The sequence below is a fragment of the Suncus etruscus genome, chromosome 17, assembly GCF_024139225.1.
Source record: "Suncus etruscus isolate mSunEtr1 chromosome 17, mSunEtr1.pri.cur, whole genome shotgun sequence".
In the NCBI taxonomy this organism is placed as follows: Eukaryota; Metazoa; Chordata; class Mammalia; order Eulipotyphla; family Soricidae; genus Suncus; species Suncus etruscus.
The window spans coordinates 9,986,088-10,006,830 of record NC_064864.1 but is presented as its reverse complement, the minus strand read 5'-3'; the positions used below and the strand labels follow the sequence as shown (position 1 = coordinate 10,006,830).

The following is a 20,743-nucleotide window of genomic DNA, read 5'->3' as shown; positions in this document are numbered from 1 at the left end:
ATCATGTGCCATGTGAATTATAAATGGTTGGTTGCATTTCTATTCATACTATATTAATCGAGCCAAACAGGAAAAAGCTATCTTCTTTTTACTTTACCTATTTCGTAACTACCATTTATCTTATACCAAGATGTGGCATAATTTTTATGGTGGATTAATATATCTGTATTCCCAATTGGAGACAGTATCATTGGACCACTAGAACTATGATTCATATGTTACAATTAAAAAGAAATATATATATATATCTTATCCCATGAAATGCTTTGATATGAACTTTAACAACTTTATATAAACATATTATTTAATTTGAAAATTAAAATGAAATTTATTTTGTATTCTTATGTAGTAATATAAATCCTGACCAGAATGGCTCCATAAAAAGGACATATCTATAAAGTTACATTCATATTTCATAAAATATTACCTCTTATTTTATTAGACAAAAATTTGGTCTACAAATCTTCTGATGCAGTAATTTCCTATTATCTCAAGATAAAATCTTTTTCCATATATTTCCCAACTAACCAAACTAGATCATTAAGCCTTTTGTGCTACCACATACATTCATATTTCTTTCAGAACACCCATCATACTTGAAATTTTCAGTATCAATATGGCCAAATAAATTCAAATGTATAATTTCTATTTTCTAGTATAATGATCTGGACAGGGGGAAGTGGTTAATACATTATTTATTAATATGAATTAGTTTTAATAATAAACATAAGTTACGTTTCTCACTTGTTGTACATGAACAGTTTGGTTATCTATTTTTCACCATTCCTTTTGAGATTTGAAAATCTGATAAACTTGAAAGATAGGTCCACTGTGGTTATACTGATATAATTTCTAGTTCTCCAAAACCAGATTTTAAACATAGGAAATTCACCAGTACATGTCATCTTGTTATATTTCTTGACAAGTAACAATTTATGTACAACTCTACATTGGCACAAGAGTTGTCAAAAATACAAGTAGGAGATCTATTTTTATTAATACCTACATTCATAATCAGAGTGTTTAATTTTAATATACCCAATTATCTTCACCATTTGAAAAAAAATAACAACGTTATGCCTGATTTCCTGGCAGGCTTGTTCAGTCTTTAGCAGGTCATTTTGTTCTATAAAGATTCAATTAGTAAGATTTAGTCAGGTTATGGCTAACTGGAATTGACTAGAAAGAGCACCATATAGCAATCTATATGTAAATTTTGATGTTAGCAGCTAACCTTTGTTTGAAACCAGGAAAAATCAATAATAGAAACTTAAATTATTTCCAAAGAAACATACACAAAAGGGCCACTATGTTTGGGTTTGAGATAATCAAGACTGAGACTATTTTTTTTATTGTTCTTTTTTAAAATAAATCTTTAAGCACCATGATTACAAGCATGTTTGTAGTAGTTGGGTTTCAGTCATGAACAGAATACCCCCTTTTCATCAGGGCAACATTCCCACAAGACTATTTTTAACATGAAAACAAATTCCGGGGCCAGAGTAATAATAATATAGCAGGTAGGGCTGTAGGACCTTGCATGTGGCCAATCCAAGTTTGTTCCTGGCATCCTACTTTCCCCTGAACCAGGCTAACCAGTTTTATTTTAGAACCATGCGTACTGCAGAATTTTAATTCCTATGCAAGGCCCTATATGAAGAGAGGTTAGGGTACTTGACACAGCTCAACTCTCATCATCTACAGTAGAAAAAGGTCCCTTCCACATGGTAGCTTTTTTGCTTTCCTTTTTCTTTGTTCTTCTTTTTGTTATTTTCCTTTTTTCTATGTTGGTTGCTCTTTTTTATTTCCATTTCTGTTTTCTTCACATTTTGTATTTTTTCTATTTTGCCTTCTCTCTGTTTCCTTTCCTTTTCTTTGTCACTTCTCTTTTTGTTCTGTTCCTTTTCCTTTTCCGCAAGTGCCTACCAGTGCTTGGCCCTTTTCTCTTCATCTTCATCTTTGACCAAAACCTGAAGATATTGCGACCTCCAGACCTATTCGTTGAATGGACGGGAAGCAAGGGAAGCGAGAGGGTCAAGGTTTGCCCACCTGCAGCGCATCTAAGACCCGTCCAGGGGTTTGCCAGGCATTCTCTCTTCTCTCCTTCTTCTTCCTCGTCCTCCTTCCTCCTTCCTTCTCCTGCTCCTCCTTCCTCCTCTTCCTTTTTCTTCCTCCACCTTCTTCCTTTTCTTCCTCCTCCTCATTCTTCCTTTTCTTCCTCTTCTTCCTCCTTCCTTCTTTTTCCTCCTCCTTCTTCCTTCTTTACTTCTTTCTCCTCATCTTCCTTTTCTTCATCCTTTTTCTTCCTCCTCCTTCCTCCTCTTCCTCCTCCTTCCTTCTTTTTCCTTCTCCTCCTCCTCTTCCTCCTCCTTCTATCTTTTCTTCTTCCTTCTTTACTCCCTCTTCCTCCTACTTATTCCTTTTCTTCCTCCTCCTCCTTTTCCTTTTTCTTCCTCCTCATTCTTCCTTCTTTTCTTCTTCCTCCTCTTCCTCCTCCTTTCTTCTTAGCTTTTTCTTCTTTTTCCTCCTCCTTCTTCCTTCTTTACTTCTTCCTCCCCATCTTCCTTTTCTTCCTCCTTTTTCTTCCTCCTCTTTCCTTTTCTTTCTCCTCCTTCCTTCTTCTTTTTCCTTCTTCTCCTCCTTTTTCTTCCTCCTCCTCATCCTCCTTCTATCTTTTCTTCTTCCTTCTTTACTCCCTCTTCCTCCTACTTATTCCTTTTCTTCTTCTTCCTCCTCCTCCTCCTTCTCCCTTCCTTTCTTCTTCCTCCTCCTTCTTCCTTCTCCCTTCCTTTCTTCTTCCTCCTCCTTCTTCCTTCTTTTCTTCTTCCTTTTCCTACTTCCTCCTCCTCCTCCTCCCCCCCCCCCCTCTCCTCTCTCACCTTCCCTCAACAACCAAGCCACCTGCTTCCCCTTCTCGCCCCAACCCAAAGCCGGGCCCCTGTCAGGCCGGGAGGACAAGAGCGCCCGTCGCCGCCCGCCCGCCCGCCCGCCCGGAAGTCCCGCCCCCTGGCCTCCCGCCCCTCACGCGAGGTCGCGGGCCCGAGGCTCGTGGGCAGAGAGAGGGGGCAGGTGGGCGCGTCCTCGCGCGTGCGCGGCAAAGGGCGGGGGGGGGGGAGGAGGAGGAGCAGCAGCAGCAGCGGGCGCGCCAGCAGGTGGGCGCGTCTCGGCGCGTGCGCGTGCCTGCCCGGCGGGCGGGAGCGCGCGTCTTCCCTCCCGCCCTCTCGCCGCGCCGGGTCGCTCGGGGTCTGCGCGAGGCCGGGAGCGAGGCAAGAGGGAGCGAGGGAGGGAGCGAGGCCGGGAGCGAGGCAGGGAGCGAGGGAAGCAGCGGGCTCCGCCGCCTCAGCCGCGCAGAGAGTCAGCGGTCGCTCGCTCGGTCTCTCGCTCGGTCTCTCGCTCGCTCGGTCGCCGCCCGCAGCCCGAGCAGCCAGCCGGCCGGCCGGCCGACGCGCGGGGCAGGAGCGCCGAGGGCCGCGAAGGGCCGCGGGAGGGAGCGGGTCGCCGGTGGCGAAGATGGAGGCGCCGCGCCCGGAGCCCGCCCTGGGCAGCCCCGCCAGCCCCTGCGAGGACGACATCAAGAACCTCAGCCTCGAGGCCATCCAGCTCTGCGACCGCGACGGTCAGTGGCGGGCGGGCGGACACACGGACAGACTGATGGACGGACAGATGGACAGACGGATGGGCGGACAGACGGACAGACTGAGGGATGGACAGATGACAGACTGATGGACGGACGGACAGACGGACAGACTGATGGACGAACAGACGGACTGATGGACAGACAGACGGACAGACTGATGGACGAACAGACGGACTGATGGACAGACAGACGGACAGACTGATGGACGGACAGATGGACAGACGGACAGATGGACAGACTGATGGACGGATGGACAGACTGGTGGACGGACAGACGGACAGACACACGGACAAACTGACGGACAGACGGACAGATGGACAGACAGACGGACAAACCGATGGACAGACGGACAGATGAACAGACAGACGGACTGATGGACGGACAGGACAGACAAATGGACAGAGGGACAGACAAAAGGACGAACAGAGGGACAGATACGGACAGACAGACTGATGGACAGACTGACAGATGAACGGATGGACAGACGGACTGATGTACAGACAGAGGGACAAATGGACGGACAGAGGGACAAATGGACAGACAGAGGGACAGACAAATGGACGGACAGTCATACGGACAGACAGGCTGATGGACAGACTGACAGACGAACGGATGGGCAGGCGGACTAATGAACAGAACAGACGGACAGATGGACAGACTGACGGACGGACAGAAGGACAGACAAATGGACAGAGGGACAGACATACGGACAGACAGACTGATGGACAGACTGACAGACGAACGGATGGACAGACGGACGACGGCGCCCCGCAGCTGGGGGTCTTTTCGTTGTGCCCACCCCAGGAAGAGGAAAGGCAGATGGGGTGAGGTTGGGGGTAGGGGTCTTTCAAGACCTTCCTCCCACTCGGCCCTCCCACCCCCTAAACAAAAGGGTCTCCCCTTTCCCCCCCACCCCTCCAGGCCCTCCCTGCTGTCCTCGCCCATGCATGCCCGTCGGGGCCCGGCCAGTCCCCGGGCGAGGACCCGGGTTTGCAGCAGCCAGGGCGGAGAAGAGGCGCCTCCTTTCTTCCAGCCTCATGATGATGTTCGCCGCAGTCCCGAATCCCCGGGTCTCCTTTGGGTTTTCGGGTCTGGGGAGATGCCCTCTGGCTGGCTGTTCCTCCTCTCCTCCCTCTCTGCACCCCAACAGGATCGATCGATCGATTCGATTCCTCCGCGCCCTCTTGTCACCCCACCGACTACACACCAGTTCTGGCTGTTATCTCGGCTTCTGGGAAACTTGACAGATTCCCTCCTGCATCAAAGGCTGCTGTTTGCTAGAGATGCTTGCTTGCTTGCTTTCCTGCAGGTCCTGGTTCTCGGGGACCCCTGGCAGAAAGGGGCTCGCTTTGCACGTTTGGCTTTGCAGTGCAGGGGGCGAGGGCTTAGGGAGTGCGTTTTTCAGCACCAAGGACAGCCACACATATATGTATAGACACAGACACAGACACAGACACACACAGACACACACACACACACAGACACACACACAGACACACACACACAGACACACACACACACACACACACACACACACACACACACTTTCTGCTTTGGAGCTGAGATCTTTTTCCCCCCAAAACTGTCAGATCAGGGTATAGAAAATTGGCTCGGTGTGAGGGAATGAATGGAGGGATGGAGGAATGGAGGGATGGATGCATGGGTGCATGGATGGATGCATGGATGGATCTGCAGAGCTGATTCCAACTAGATGATGCTAAGAATTCACCCCAGCAGTGTATTCTGTTGTCAGAAGGTGTCGATTTTGCTCCAGAAAATCGATGGAACAACACTGGTCTCTGAGTGTCTTTTTTTAAAAGAAGCCAAGGACAGTGGCCCACCCACCCTCATGGGTGGCGACAGTACTTCTGTGTTAGTTGTCTCACTTTGGAACTCAATGCTGTATTTCAGTAACAGGGAATAAAACTTCATCTGTGAGAAAGGCGCAATCAGTGACTGATTGGCAAATGGGGAAATTGTACAAAGGACAGGGAAAATGCTTCGTGGGGAAGCCTGGAAAATTCATGTTTTTGCTGCCCAAGGAGACCATCATAGTGGGAGATGACAGGCTCTCAGTCAGGTTGTAACATGCTTCTGTGTGTGATCCAAATGGGGAACAGAGGTCTTGCTTTCAAAGATGTCTAAACGCTGAATGTTTAAGTGTTTAGATTGAGAAATGAGTTTTCCATTTTTAATAAATTTAGGAAGTAGAAAGACTACTCTCTGAGATCATAGTCACCATAATTATGAAACAGGAATAGAGATGGATAAATGTTCTCGAATATATTATTTCCATTTCCTTCATCCTGGCTATTTTAGCTACTATTGAAATGGGGTGACTTATCTGTGACATTTTAAAAATGTTTAGAGATTTTATATATAAGCTTACATTATTAGGCTATAAATATTTTAATCATATAGAAAATCATATGCTTTGGGTTAAGGCTTTTAAATGACTTACTGTACTGTTACCATTATAAATACTTTAATATCTTTAGATTGCTTTGACCCAGCCCTCAATAATTAAATAAAAGTAGATTTCATGTTCGGCATTGATTTATCAGAAACTCACTAGTTATTGGAAATAGACTTAATTCTTGCTTCTCAGAAAACATAATGAAAATAATTTTACTATATATTTCAATTACCCGGGAAATGAATATTATAGGAGGAGTGGAGAGTTAAAAATTGACATTGCAGAAATTAATGCTGCACTAGTGTCTCTTAGAGTAGAAGCTATTTTATTCTGATAATACTTTTAAATTGTTTGAGTTCACATTTTCGTGCCTGCAAAGTGAACAGATTATGTAACAGGAGGGAGGTAATGACATTACCCGGTATCAATAAGAATTGTTACTCATTTGCAGACTTAAAAAGGATTCAACAGAGAGGAGTTAAATAGGATTTCATTTTATAAAATAGCTGTCCCAATAAAGGCAAAGTCCTAACTTCTAATAAGAGATGTATAAAAATCTAGAAATGACTTGTAAAACAGTGATGTTGTTAAAAATGATTACTTTCTTATTTTGTGGTTTATAACTTACTGTCAAATCAAAATTAGTTAAATTGACTGAGCTATGGGAATAATTTAAGGATATACTATAGTTTTTGTGAAATGATTTTTAAATGTTGCTGCACTTTAAGCTGAACTTTCTATAATTTTACATTGAGAGATTTCAGAAACGTGCTACTTATTTTCCTCCTTCACTTCCTTCCTTTTACTTTATTTTACTTTCCTTTCTCTGTTTTCATTATTTTACTTATATTAATAAATAATAGAGAGGTTAGACTGTGGCAGAAGATAAAGTTATGTTTTTAAATACATAGTGGGTACTGTATTTTCATGGTCTTAGAAATACATGTCATCTTTGCACTATAATTCTGTCATTTCCTCTTGTTTGGGGTGAAAAAGTAAAAGAACTATGAATTCATTGGAAATAAAATAGGATAGGAGAAAATATAATATGATTTTAATTATACTGTTCTTTTTAACCTCCATGGATTTTTAAATTTTATACCACGCATATTACATAACTAGGAGTATGGTTGTTACTAATAAGCTTAACTATATTTCTTCCTTATGTTTCTATGTTTCTTTGGTTCTTGTTATCTTTATTTGCTATTGTTGGCCTGTTTACTTAAAAAAATTAATCTTATTTGTGTTTTTGAATATTCCAGGATTTATTTTCATTTTTTCAATGTAATTTTTTTTGAAGAATATGAAATAAAGTCAAAGTGGTTCAGTGCTTTACTTTTAAATGATCAAGAACAGTCTTACACATAGATTATAGTGTGTCTACTTTTACCCTAGGAACTTGGTCTTTGTTTGCTAGTTTATCCTAACATTATTATTATTTACAGTTCAAATGAGAACTTTGGATTGACTTTTGTTAGGAAATATTCTGAATATGTGCTATAAACCTAATAGTTTATCATCATTATTGCAATGAGAAGAGTGTTTCTGTTCTTCTATCTTTACTGTGCTGAAGAATACTCAATTTTTTGTTATGGTGTATTTTGATTTGGCCTTTAAAATGGAAAATAATTCTGAAAGTTTTGGTAATACTAGAATTTATTTCTAGTTTATTTCTTCATGTAGTTACTTTAGACCTCAACCACCTGTGAGAAGAAAATATCCTTCTACCAAATATCCGAACATCGACTTCTCTCTCTCTCTCTCTCTCTCTCTCTCTCTCTCTCTCTCTCTCTCTCTCTCTCTCTCTCTCGCTCTCTCTCTCTCACTCTCTCTCTCTCTCTCTCTCTCTCTCTCTCTCTCTCTCTCTCTCTCTCTCTCTCCCCCACCCTCTCTCGCTCCTCTCTCTTCTCCCCCCACCTCACTTTTTGGCCACGCCTGCCTCTATTTTTAGGAATCTCTCCCAATGGTGCTCAAGAGCCTATGTAGGATGCTGGGGATTGAACCCAGATTGGCCTCATGTAAGGAAATCACTCTCATCACTGTACTATTGCTCTTTATTTCTCTTTTTATCATGCATGTCTATATTGAAGCTTTCTTTTCTTGTTGAAATCTGTATATATTTTTCCTATGTTTCCAAACTGATTGCACTCTTATTAGTGAGGAAAATTATCAATTTAATTTGTTGCATAATTCTTAAATCCGCCCTAAGGCTTTCTTGTTAACAGTATTATTTCCACGATTAGTGCATTTTATGACTACCAAATGCAGTCCATGGGATTTATGAAGATAGTCAGCAAGGTAGCACATTTTAAAGAAATTGCAGCCAGAAACTTGAGTCCCCACCCAGTCTTTGTCTCACAGTAGATATGTGAGGGGACTACATAAAGGTTTTGTTTCCATATTTAAGATGATGAAATCCTTTGGATTTGTACTTTACCATGTCTTTAAATAAGTAAACTGGAAATAAGTAAATAAGCATCTGTGCTTATTTAAAATATGAATTAAGCAAATTTTTCTTTGAAATCAAATACAAAGTGATTAGATAAGCCAAATGACATTTTCTGAAACAGATGTCTGGGAGTATTCATTCATACCTGTTACCTTTAGTAATAAAGAAAAGTACATGAGGTAGCCAAAAAACATTACCCAGTATCACTGGCTTGCAGGTAGCATAGGCGAATTACCATTTTAGAATCAGAGGGATCTTGTTAATAATATTGACTGAGACCTTATGCAAAAATTTTTATCCTTTATTTTTTTAACACTTTCGCTTTCTCATGGTTCTTACTCTGTCAATCATTTAGGAATTAAAATAACTAAAGTTTTACTTACACAGCAGTTATCACGGTTTTTTCCTTGAATTGAATTGCTGCTGTTTTTCCATAAAATCTATAGATTGTTGGTTGTTATTCATTTTAATTGGTTTTTGTTTATTTAGTAAAATCTTCCTTTTATCACTTCACTTCATAAATAGTCAAAGGACTACTGTTGATAATGAATTTAAGGTTCTGAATTTTGAAAGAACAGTACATTTTAGAGTTACATAATAATCTTATACTGTGCTTCTTAGTTTACCATCCCCTCAGCAATAGCCTTGTCAGTCTTAATCCTAAAAGCTGTTTTGCACTGCTATTTTAGATCTGCTCTTTGCTGCTTTTCATGTGTCTGTGACCTTGATACTTGCCTCGGGTATGTGTTCATATCAAAGACCCTTCTTTATTTTAACAATTTTTAAACATTTTTTCTTATCATTTTTCCCCTAAGGAGAGAGAGTCCATGTGACCTCTGGGTTCATTTTTATAGACTCAGATATGACTAGAGACGTTGTAAATTTTATTAGTGAATATACGACAAAACAAAACTCAATTATGATATAAAAGAAGCAGAAAGCTTAAATTCTATCAGATTATTTTAAACCAATTCGTGTTCTTGGTCGGGGTTCTCAGTGATTCCCAATGGAAAACAGTAAATTATTAGAATTAGAAGTCACCTAAGAGGATATGTGACCAGACTCCCTCCAGTGGTAGAATGACTTTATTATGTCATAAGTAGTAACACTGGAAAGTTGCTTTGTTACCTAGGAAAGATAATGACATATTCACTCTATAGAACATGGATTAGAAAGCTTACCTGTTTTCTGATTTTGTTCCTGGTGATATTGCTTCATTATTTCGGCCCAGTCTTGTGATTTCCTTTAATTTATGTGAGTATCATATCCTGATTACAATCATATATTATCTTGGTCTTTATTCTTAATCCTTCTACTTTCTGGCTTTCCTTTTCTGCCTAACAGATAAACAATTCAAGTTTTGCCTATGGAGTTTGGTCCCTTCCTAGCTTTTATTTCCCTATTTCTTTAAACTTTCTTTATATGAATATTTCATATTTTTAAAATTCTATCTTTGACTACTATAAAGCAGGTGCCAGATTTTAAATATTTATGATTTGGTTGAAATTAATTTGTCTAATTAAGGACATTGTGTCTATACATATACATTTAACAAATAAAATCAGTATTTGGGGAAGATTTCTAGCAGACAAATGTAGAAGAATTGAAGAGACTTGGTAGGAAAATAAGTAGCATCAGCTTATTCTTTATATGAGAGACTATCGAGCAACAATGTTATAAAAATAATCACCAAGAATTTATAGTTGCTTTAATTTTCAGGCAAAATATAAGTTGATCAGTATAACCAAAATGGTTAATCCAGGTAAAAATAATTATTTCTAGAAAAATTTAAAAGGATGAAATCATATTAAGATACTAGCATGACATTAATTTTTATATTTCACAGTAGGTTTCTGTAGTCATATAAGTATGTCCTTCCTTTTTCAGAATTTTTCCCTTTGTCACAGAAATTATAGTCTCAGGAAAATATGTTGATTGCCTTCTTCTTGATTCACTTTGGGTCCCATGAGTGAGCCCACATAGAGTTTTTTTTCTTAACTATCACTTCAAAAGCTACTTTTACATTGGGTGATATTTTAAGAATCTTAACTAGTTAAAAGCTAATACTGGATACGTCACAGATGTTGTAAAATAGAGATTATTTTACTAATCACATAAACTTTTGGAGTCACAGTTTTTTTACAGAACTATTTTAGCATAAAGTAAAATAAATGTTTTTTATATTGAGACAGTTGGAATCTAATAGTAAGATAAACCCTTGGGAATATTAAACATTTGGCAAATCCAACTTGCTTTCTGGGAATGAGATCTAGAGTGAGGACATGAATTATTCATAGAATATATATGTTCAACTAGAAGACTAGACTTAAGTGGGAAAGAAGTTAGAACTTGTCCTATTTTACAGTATCTTTTAATAAGCTTAGTTCTCACCCTTGAGGTAAAAATGATCAATGCTAGGGAACCTCACAGATGAAACTAGTCTAGAATCCAGGTTAAAATGCAAATAGAAGTGAGTGGGACATCATACTCTGAATTATGGTTAACTTTGAGATGTGACTGTTTGGGCCAAGTTTATGGCTCATTAAAATACTCTTCTGTGGGGATTTTTACATATATACAATTTGTTGTGGCAACTAGTGTAAATAAATCTGTCTTTTCGTTTTTTTTTATAGCCTGGGGGTAATGTTTCTATCTAATAACAGTGTGAAAGGCTTATTGCTTTCATAGACATGTGCCATTAAAATACAAGACACAAAAGCGTTTTCAAAAGTTTTTTCTTTAAAAATCGTCTTTCTCTTTTCTTCGTTGTTTTCGGATATTTTTTGGGGGCAATACCTGGGTTACTTCTGGATCTCTGCTCTGGAATCAGTTCTGGTGGTACTTGGGGGATCATATGAAGTGCTGGGGATCAAATCCAGGTCTGCTGCATTCAAGCAAGCACCCTATCTAATAAACAGCACCCTCTCTGATGCTCCATAGCCCCTAGAATCTTAAGTTTTACAACCCTGCGATTTAGTAAATATCAATTTTTAAGATTTAAAAGTTAATACTAAATGCAAACAATAACTTTTCATTATCTACTATAAAAGTGGGTTCTTTTAGTTTACGTAATATTGATTTAAATTTACATGCACCCCTAAACTCTTAGGGGTACAATGTTACTACACCACAGTCATAATCAGAGCACCAATATCTTTCCATCATTGGAAGGCTCCATTGGACACATCTTTCTGTGCATTTTGACATTGCTTATCATCTTGCTTCTTTTCTTTATATAACACATGTAAGTGAGATAATCTGGCATTTGTGTGTCTAATTTTACTTAACATGGCAACCTCTTATACTATGCATATTATAGAACATTGCAAGATTTTATCTTTTATTGGGACTGGAACAATAGTATAGTGGGTAGAGTACAATTCCTAGCATCATATAATGTCCCCTAAACCTTGCCAGGAGTGATTGACCCCTGAGCACAGAGCCAAGAGTAAGCCCTGAGCACTGCCAGGTGAGCCCAACCCCATCACTCCTAAACAAGTATTGACATTTTTTTGTTTTTGGGTCACACCCAGTGGCTCTTCACTCAGAAATTGCTTTTGGCAGGCTCAGGGGACCATATGGGATACTGGGATTCAAACCACCATCCATCCTGGGCCAGCTGTGTGCAAGGCAAACACTCTACCACTATGCTATATCTCTGGCTTTTTCATCTTTTCTTATAGCTAAGTAGTATTCCTTTGTGTCTATATACCATAATTTCTTTATCCTTCCCTGATTGGTTATTTCCATATATATATGGAAATATATATATTCAATATATATATTTTAGCACATAAAAACCATAATTTGAAAAGGTATAGATATAGATATACAGATATCTTTTCAAGTTATTGTCTATATATCAATATATATCTATATATCAATATATAGTATATACATATATATTACTATCTATGTATATAATTTCAAATTATTGTTTTTATGTTTTGAGTAGATAAAAAGAAGTAAAATTACTGGATCTTATGGTAGTTCTATTTTCAATTTATATAGGAGCCAAAACAATTTATAGTCATTCCAGTAGTGAATGCAAGTTTATTTACAAACTCTGCTAGTATTTGTTATTTTTTTTTTACTTGAGTAGGTACAATTTTTTTTATTTTTTATTTTATAATAGCTTATTTTTATTGAGGATCAGAAGTTAATATACGGTTAACATTATTTCTGCACACATCTTTCCAACAATACCCCCATGGCCTGAGCACTTCTTACCTTCACAGTAGCCCAAGGGCCCCTTTCATAATAGCTCAATCCAGGGCCTATTTTAGTAACATAGGATTGAAACATAACCCAATCAGATTTGTACAAGTACAACAATTTTAACCAATGGGAGCATAAACACATTTTGATGGCAGGAAGGATAAAGAGGAACCTGGCAGGATGGGGGGAGGGGAAGCAAATTCTTAAACAAATAGCTAATTGATATTTACGCAAATACAATTATTTGTTTAGCCTATTTTCCATTTAGATCTATCTTTTGTGCAAGCAATAAGGATCATAATTTAAACTTTACAAAAACATATCTATAACTACATGCTTGAGAGCAGTTACAAAAACAGGTTCCATGGAAAGGTTAAGGCATCTGGTTAAGCCAGATTCTTTGTGCTGAGCTAAATTTATTTGCAGAGTTTTCTGTTGGTTCGGGGCTATGCAAACTTTTGTGGCTTGAATCAGACAGGCGGTGGAAAATTCATTCAGAGTTCCTTTGATATGTGGGGTGCTCGATCTCCCACATCTCCCCCTGTTTAGTATACAATATAGAAGGGACAGACGTGCCTCGGTGGACTGGCCACACTGGGTGAAGAGGTGTGGGGCTTCCAGTCACCGCATCTGCTACCCTTGACTCAGTCGTTTCCAAAGCTTGGCAAGGCACAGATTGAGGTCTATGCGCCAGCTCCTCGATAACTTCAAACTTAAGTGGCGGAGAGTTGGCAGGAGGGGAGATGTCAGGTGTCAGCTGGTCTTCTGAGGTGCATAGTTGTTGGTATAGAACCTTTGAGTCCTTTCTGGTTGCTTCATCCACTTGATTCTTTACGAAGGTGGTGAGTTTGCGAAAAGCCCAAGGACCAAAGGAAACTAGCAACATAAAGCCAATGAAGGGCCCCAAAAAGGCTGGGAGCACTGTTGTTATCCATGGAGTGGTAGAAAACCAATTTTTGTACCAGCTCTCACTCTGCTCTATATCTTTTTGTCTATTTACTAAATTATCCTCTATGTGTTGAATGCTATCTCTAGCTAAGCCGAATTTATTTTAAAAAGCAACATTTTACTCTAAGGATGACACAAATTCCCCCCCTCCCTCAAAAAAAATGTTAAATTTTGAACCACGGCGGTTATTCTGCACTCTTTGCTAGGAAATCAACAGTAGTGTAAACTTCTTTAAGTTTGTAAACATTTTTAGCAACAGTTATAAGGCATTAGCAGATTCTAGATTCTATTTTCAATTTATATAGGAGCCAAAACAATTTATAGTCATTCCAGTAGTGAATGCAAGTTTATTTACAAACTCTGCTAGTATTTGTTATTTTTTATATTTTTATATAGATTATTTTCATTAGTGTATGATGATCGTAATTATTTTAATTAGTATTTCTCTGCTAGTGAATTTTTCTTAAAATATCTGTTGGTCATCTACAGTTCTTCAGTGTAGTTTTTGTTGAATTCTTCCTGCCATATTTTGATGGTGTGTTTTGTTTTATTGTTGCTGTGTATTTCTTAGTTCCTTATATAACTTGGATACTAATCTTTGTCAGATGTATGGGGTGATAATAATTTCCCCTATTTAGTAGGGTATTTTTTAAATAATAACATTAGTATCTTTGACTAGTGCAGAGCATTTAAGTGCAATGTAGTTCTGTTTGTTCTAAATTCCTAATGATTGCATCTCAGAGTTAAAAGTATGATTTAAATAAGCGTCTGTGAACAAAAATAATCTGCTACTCCTTAAAGAAAAATTTTCCAGAGTCTGGCTTTTGTAAATAGTGCTACAATGAATATAAGTGTGAGAAGTGGTTTTTTATTGTATTTTTTGTGTTCCTAGGGTATATATCCCTAGGAGTGGTATAGCTGGATCATATGGAAGCTCAAAAAGAAACTGTAGTACATATACACAATGGAATATTATGCAGCCGTCAGGAAAGATGAAGTCATGAAATTTTCCTATACATGAATGTGCATGCAGTCTATTATGCTGATTGAAATAAGTCAAAGAGAGAGATAGAAGCAGAATATTCTCACTCATCTATGGGTTTTTAAGAAAAATAAAAGACATTTTTGCAATAATTCTCAGAGACAAAAGAGATGAGAGGTGGAAGGTCCAGCTCAGGATATGAAGCTCACTACAAAGAGTGGTGAGTGCAGTTAGAGAACTAACTACACTGAGAATTATCATAACAATGTGAATGAATGATGAAAGTAGAAAGCCTGTCTAGAGTACAGGCGGGGATGGTTGTGGAAAGGAGGGATCTTTGGGACACTGGTGATGTGGAATGTTGCACTGGTGAAGGGGTGGGTGTGTTCTTTACAAGACTGAAACCCAACTACAATCATATTTGTAATCAAGGTGTTCAAATAAAGATATTAAAAAAAGATCATAGTAAAAATACCAAAAAAAGGGAAAAATTTAATTAGAAGGTGCCATTTTACTTATGGTGGTTTTTGCTTCAATGGCAGAGTTGAACAACTTTGATAATGGAACAACACAACTGAAACAACTTAAATATCTGACCTTGAAAAAAATGTTTGCATATTTTCAATGTAGAAGTTTGAGAAAATAAATGATTTCTTGACATTTAATAAAGTGATTAAAGAAAGGTTTATTTAAAAAGGTATAATGAGTTAGCTTTGTGTGTTACCAGGTTATGAGATTACAACACAGGTTAGAGAGTGCTGTAGGAACTGGAAAACCTTGCCAGTCATGACTGTGGAGTCAAAGACGACTGTGCTAGTCTATCAGATAGACAGTGAGTAAAAAAGCCCCAATTGTAACTTGGAATTTAGCCTGCATATATAATTGAGTTTAGAAAGATATATTTCTTATATGCATTAGTATTTCTTGCCCTAAGTACTGACACTTACAATGCTAATAATAAGATAAGGTGATGTGAACTATATGAAAAAGGAAAGATGAATTCAGTAGGTACCACACTCAAATTCCTACAAAATTTCCAAATGTTTAATTTGAATGTTTATTTCATTCGTATCTCATCATAAATTCAATCGCTGCTTGGGAATGGACATTTCAAATATATTATCTAGAAGTTTTAGTCTTATTTAGTGATGAGTTTTAGATACGAAACCTAAACATTAGGATTCCAACTTTCTTTCCTTCTGTTTTTAATACCTTGTATTTTTAAGATTTCTGTATACATGTATTTCAATCTTTGTGTAAAATCAAGAAAAAATGGCAAGAATGACTATGACTTGGGTCTTGCATTTTTAATATTCTTAGTAACTTATAGACTATAGATAAATGCATTTAATTGATAAATTTCATGTAGGAAATTTAATAATGTGATAAGTTGTATATTAAAGAAAATACACAAAGAAAGAAAATGGTTAATTTGGTTTTTAGTGTTTCAAATGGCTTCACAGGAGGAAATAACATTTTAGGAGGCATTAAAAGTGAAATAAAAATTTGTTAGAAGGAATAATGGTTTTTCTGGAAAGTAAAAAGCATATACAAAAGCATAGAAAATGTACATTTTAGCTATATATAGCAATTTGGTACTGCTTGAGGGAAATAGTTTTCCTGGAAGAAAAATAAAAACTAATTAGCTAGGTTCTATGTCATGACTAGGGATTTAAATGTATAGAGTTGCTATCTAGTTAGATATCAAGCTTTCTAATTTGTAGAAAACTTAAAAAAATACAACATTTTGCAGAACTTTAACAAGTGAAAGTGACATTATATTCGTGTGTGTATTTATCCTGTCATTTCAAATCTAGGCTACGTTTCAATAATCAGCTTTTCATAGTGTTGTACTAAAACCATATTATACTATAAACTTGCTGTTTTGTAAAAATAGAATATTTTAAAACATTTTCAAGTTATTTAAATTATCTCTATATACAGAGAAAAATAAGATTATTTCAAGTTGAATAATGATAATGGAAGTGTTTGGAAAGATGACAGAATGAATTTGTCAAACATTTTATCTTTTTCAGTTCTTAGTGAAAGTACACCTTGTGACATTCTTAGGTGATTGTAATTGAATTAAAATTACTCATTTTTATTTTCTGTTAAAAATTTCAGAATTGATTTTAAACATTTATTTTTAATAATCAAGCACCATGGGTGTGAGAATATTATGCTGAGTAAAGTAAGTCAAAGAGAGAGGGATAGACATAAAATAATCTCACTCATTTGTGGAATATAAGAAAGGCTGAGTTAAGGTTTCTTATTTTTATGGTAAATCTAACTTTCAAATACAATTTTACTGCTATCACTCTGCATACATTAATGAACTAGATAACCGCGACTATTGTTTTTTACAATTTCAGTTTATATAAGAAATTAGTTTGCTCGTGATATATTTGGAGGTTTTTTTTTTATCAAAGGACATTTTAATTATTAAAAAAGAGTTGTCCTCTTAAAATATTTTTACTTTGTTTCAGAACACCCACCTAAATTTGAATAAAGATTTGAATTGTGATGTTTTCTACCATAATTAGCATGGATAAAGCTTTTAGTTTATACTAATGATTTTATAAATCTAAGGCTTTATGTTTTAATATCAAGTTCTTATTAATGAGTATTTGGTTTATTTAAAAAATCTTTAAGCACCATGATTACAAACATGCTTGTAGTTGGGTTTCAGTCATAATAAATATATCCCCTTCACCAGTACAACCTTCCCATCACCAATGCCCCCCATTTCCCTCCTCCTTTACCCCCTGCCTGTCTTCAAGACAGGTATTCTAGTTCTCTCACTCACTACCATTATCATAATAGTTGTTGGTGTAGTTATTTCTCCAACTGCACTCACCAATCTTTATGCTAAGATTCATCTCATGGGCTGGTATTTTCAAACCTCAACTCTATTGTCTCTGTGTAATATTACAATACTGCCTTTTATTTTTCTTAAATAATAAAAGATGAGTGAAACTATTCTATGTCTATCTCTCTACCTCTGACTCATCTCACTCAGCATAATAGTTTCCATGTCCATCCATGTATAAGAAAATTTCATGACTTCATTTTTCCTGACACCTACACAGTATTTCATTCTGTAGATGTACCACAGTTTCTTTAGCCATTCATCTGTTGTTAGCATTACTCCTTTTATTTTTATTAATATCTTTATTTAAACACCTTGATTAGAAATATGATTATAGTTGGATTTCAGTCAAGTAAAGAACACCCCCTTCACCAGTGCAACATTCCCATCACCAGTGTCCCAAATCTTCCTCCTCCCCACCCCACCCCTGCCTGTATTCTAGACAGGCTTTCTACTTCTCTCATTCATTCACTATATTATGATAGTTCTCAATGTAGTTATTTCTCTAACTGCACTCATCACTCTGTGGTGCACTTCATGTCATGAGATGGACTTTCCAGTCCTCTTCTCTCTTGTCTCTGAGAAAAATTTATAGCAAAAGTGTCTTTTATTTTTCTTAAAACCCATAGATGAGTGAGACTATGCCTCTATATCTCTCCCTCTGACTTATTTCACTCAGCATAATAGATTCCATCCATGTACATCCATGTATAGGAAAATTTCATGACTTCATCTCTCCTGACTGCTGTGTAATATTACATTGTATATATGTACCACACTGCAGCATTACTTCTTTTGTTTGTTTGTTTGTTTGTTTTTGTTTTTTTGGACCACACCCGTTTGATGCTCAGGGGTTACTCCTGGCTAAGCGCTCACCAGCCCGTAGCATTATTTCTTAATGAAAGCTGGCAACAGCCTTTTTTGTTTGTTTTTGGGCCAAATCCAGCGGTGTTCAGATCTTAGTTTTGGCTCTGCCCTAAGGAATTAGGCTCAGAGGACCACGTGGTATGCCAGGCATTGAACCCCGGGTCAGCCTAAGCAAGACAAAAGTGCCTACCCACTAGATTATCTTTTCAGCCCCATGGCAATAGCTTTTATGGGCAGTACTGTACCTGAGATTTAAAATTTTATCTACCTTCCTTAATGTTGTTTCTTAATTTCCAGCAGTTTAGTTAATGGTGTATTATGTTGTTTCTCCATTTCCAGCAGTTTAGTTAATGGTGTATTAATAACTGCTTTAGGCATTAAAATTTGATTCTCAACTATTGTGTTGCCATCACTGAGTTTACATAATGAAGGAACTTCTAAAGTAAATTGAGGTATCGGTAATGCTTCATATTCTTATTTTATAAAATTCTAAATAATTTAATAATTTTTTATAATTTTAACATTTTAAGTAGCCAAGTATGTAATAATTTTGTATTCTCTGATATTTTTTTTTAGATACAAACCAATGTTTTACTTCAGTTTTTCAGTAGATTTGCTACATATTTTTCCAGTATCAAATATAGGACTCAATATGTCTAGGGGCCGGGTAGGTGGCGCTGGAGGTAAGGTGTCTGCCTTGCAAGCGCTAGCCAAGGAAGGACCGTGGTTCGATCCCCCGGCATCCCATATGGTCCCCCCCAAGCCAGGGGCGATTTCTGAGCACATAGCCAGGAGTAACCCCTGAGCGTCAACCGTGTGGCCCAAAAACCAAAAAGAAAAAAAAAAAAAAAAAAAAAGGACTCAATATGTCTTTCCCCATTCAATTGGATATATTTGTAAAAATATTTAAAATGGCATCCTGGCTCTGAGAACAGTTTATTGTTTTTCTAATAATATGAGAAATTATTTCTTTTTCAAAAATTTTGAGAATTCTCAGAAAACACAGTGGTATTTGTAAAATCTTATTGTATGAAACATGGTGAAGTTATCAATCGCTGCACAAGTTTCTATTTGTATATATATTCACTATTTTTTTCACTGGATTTTAATCCCATTTTTATTTTTAATCTTGAAAAATACTTCATTTTGAAGCACTGTGGTTTACAATACTATTTGTTAATGGTAGGGTTTAATTTATATACCAACAGCACACCCTCCTCCAGTGTCCACTTCCCTCATAACTGTTTCCAGGGTCCCCTCCCAGCTTCCTCCTACTATATCTCAACACACCCCCTATATGATAACTTCTGAGAACCAGTTCTTGGGTTGTCTTTGACCATTTGTTATTCCTATTCTATGTTTCTTTACAGTACTCTTTTTGACTATATATAATCATTACTTAAAATGCTATAGAGTGTAGATTATACTGAAAAGTATCATAAAAATTATATTTTTATGTTTATTTTAGCTTTGATAAACACCTCAAATTTATTTTATCTTGAACATAATTTTCTTTCTTTTTTTTAATTTTTTTATTATAATTATGACAACAAAGATGCAAAGAAAGAGGACAGGGTAAAGTTACAGTGGAAGCCCAATCACCCATAAACAGGATTCTCAGTAGTCCCATCGATGATATCCCAGCCTTATACTTTCAGCCAAAGAACATTAAGAAAAACAAAACTGAACCCATGTACCATACAATTACTTTGTCCCTCAAATCCCCCGTTGTAGTACATATTATTTCTTAGCAGCACACCATATAATCTAAAGATATTAGACTTATGTAACTCTTTAAACATTGAGGGCAAAGTACATTTATCTAGATCCATGCACATGCTTACTAGTTTAAATTAACCTCAAAAGTTTTAGTGGGTTGTTTTTCTTAAGGATTGGAGTCAAGGGACCATAGTAAAAAACGATATTAAAGTGGCATTTGTTTGCATAGGCCCACCAAAACATAAGGGACATGGAAAGACAAATTATGGTCTAAATAGATGGAGACCCTACCCCTGAAGTTTCCTGGCACAGGACTGACTCTAGGCTCCAGGCAAACTAGTTTGTCCAATTCAAGTCATCGTCTGTAGTGGCAATACACCTTCATTCCTCACATAGTCTCTGTTGTTGGTATCATGTTTTTGTATTAAAGATCCTGGAGTCTACATGTCTCATATAGCAGTCAGGATGGTGCAGAGCATTCTCTCGTTTCATCTCACACTTAAGGGGCAATAGAGAGAACCATGTCCTGTAGAGCAGGTCATTGTTGTTGTCACGTCTTATCGCAGGTCATTGTTGTTGTCACGTCTTCTCAGTGTAAACGGAGGTGTCTTTTTAGGAGGTCGATGTCAGACCCTTGG

At 37.3% G+C, this 20,743-nt stretch overlaps 1 protein-coding gene across 1 annotated transcript in view; it reads left to right on the top strand.

Annotated features, from left to right (window-relative positions):
* The first annotated feature begins 3,482 nt into the window (after positions 1 to 3,482).
* The window catches only part of PHYHIPL (phytanoyl-CoA 2-hydroxylase interacting protein like), a 35,604-nt gene continuing 18,343 nt past the window's right edge, over positions 3,483 to 20,743 (top strand). The window contains exon 1 of the mRNA XM_049790525.1: positions 3,483 to 3,616. Within this exon, the coding sequence (XP_049646482.1) occupies positions 3,511 to 3,616 (106 nt within the window). The 5' untranslated portion in view covers positions 3,483 to 3,510. The remainder of the gene's footprint in view (positions 3,617 to 20,743) is intronic.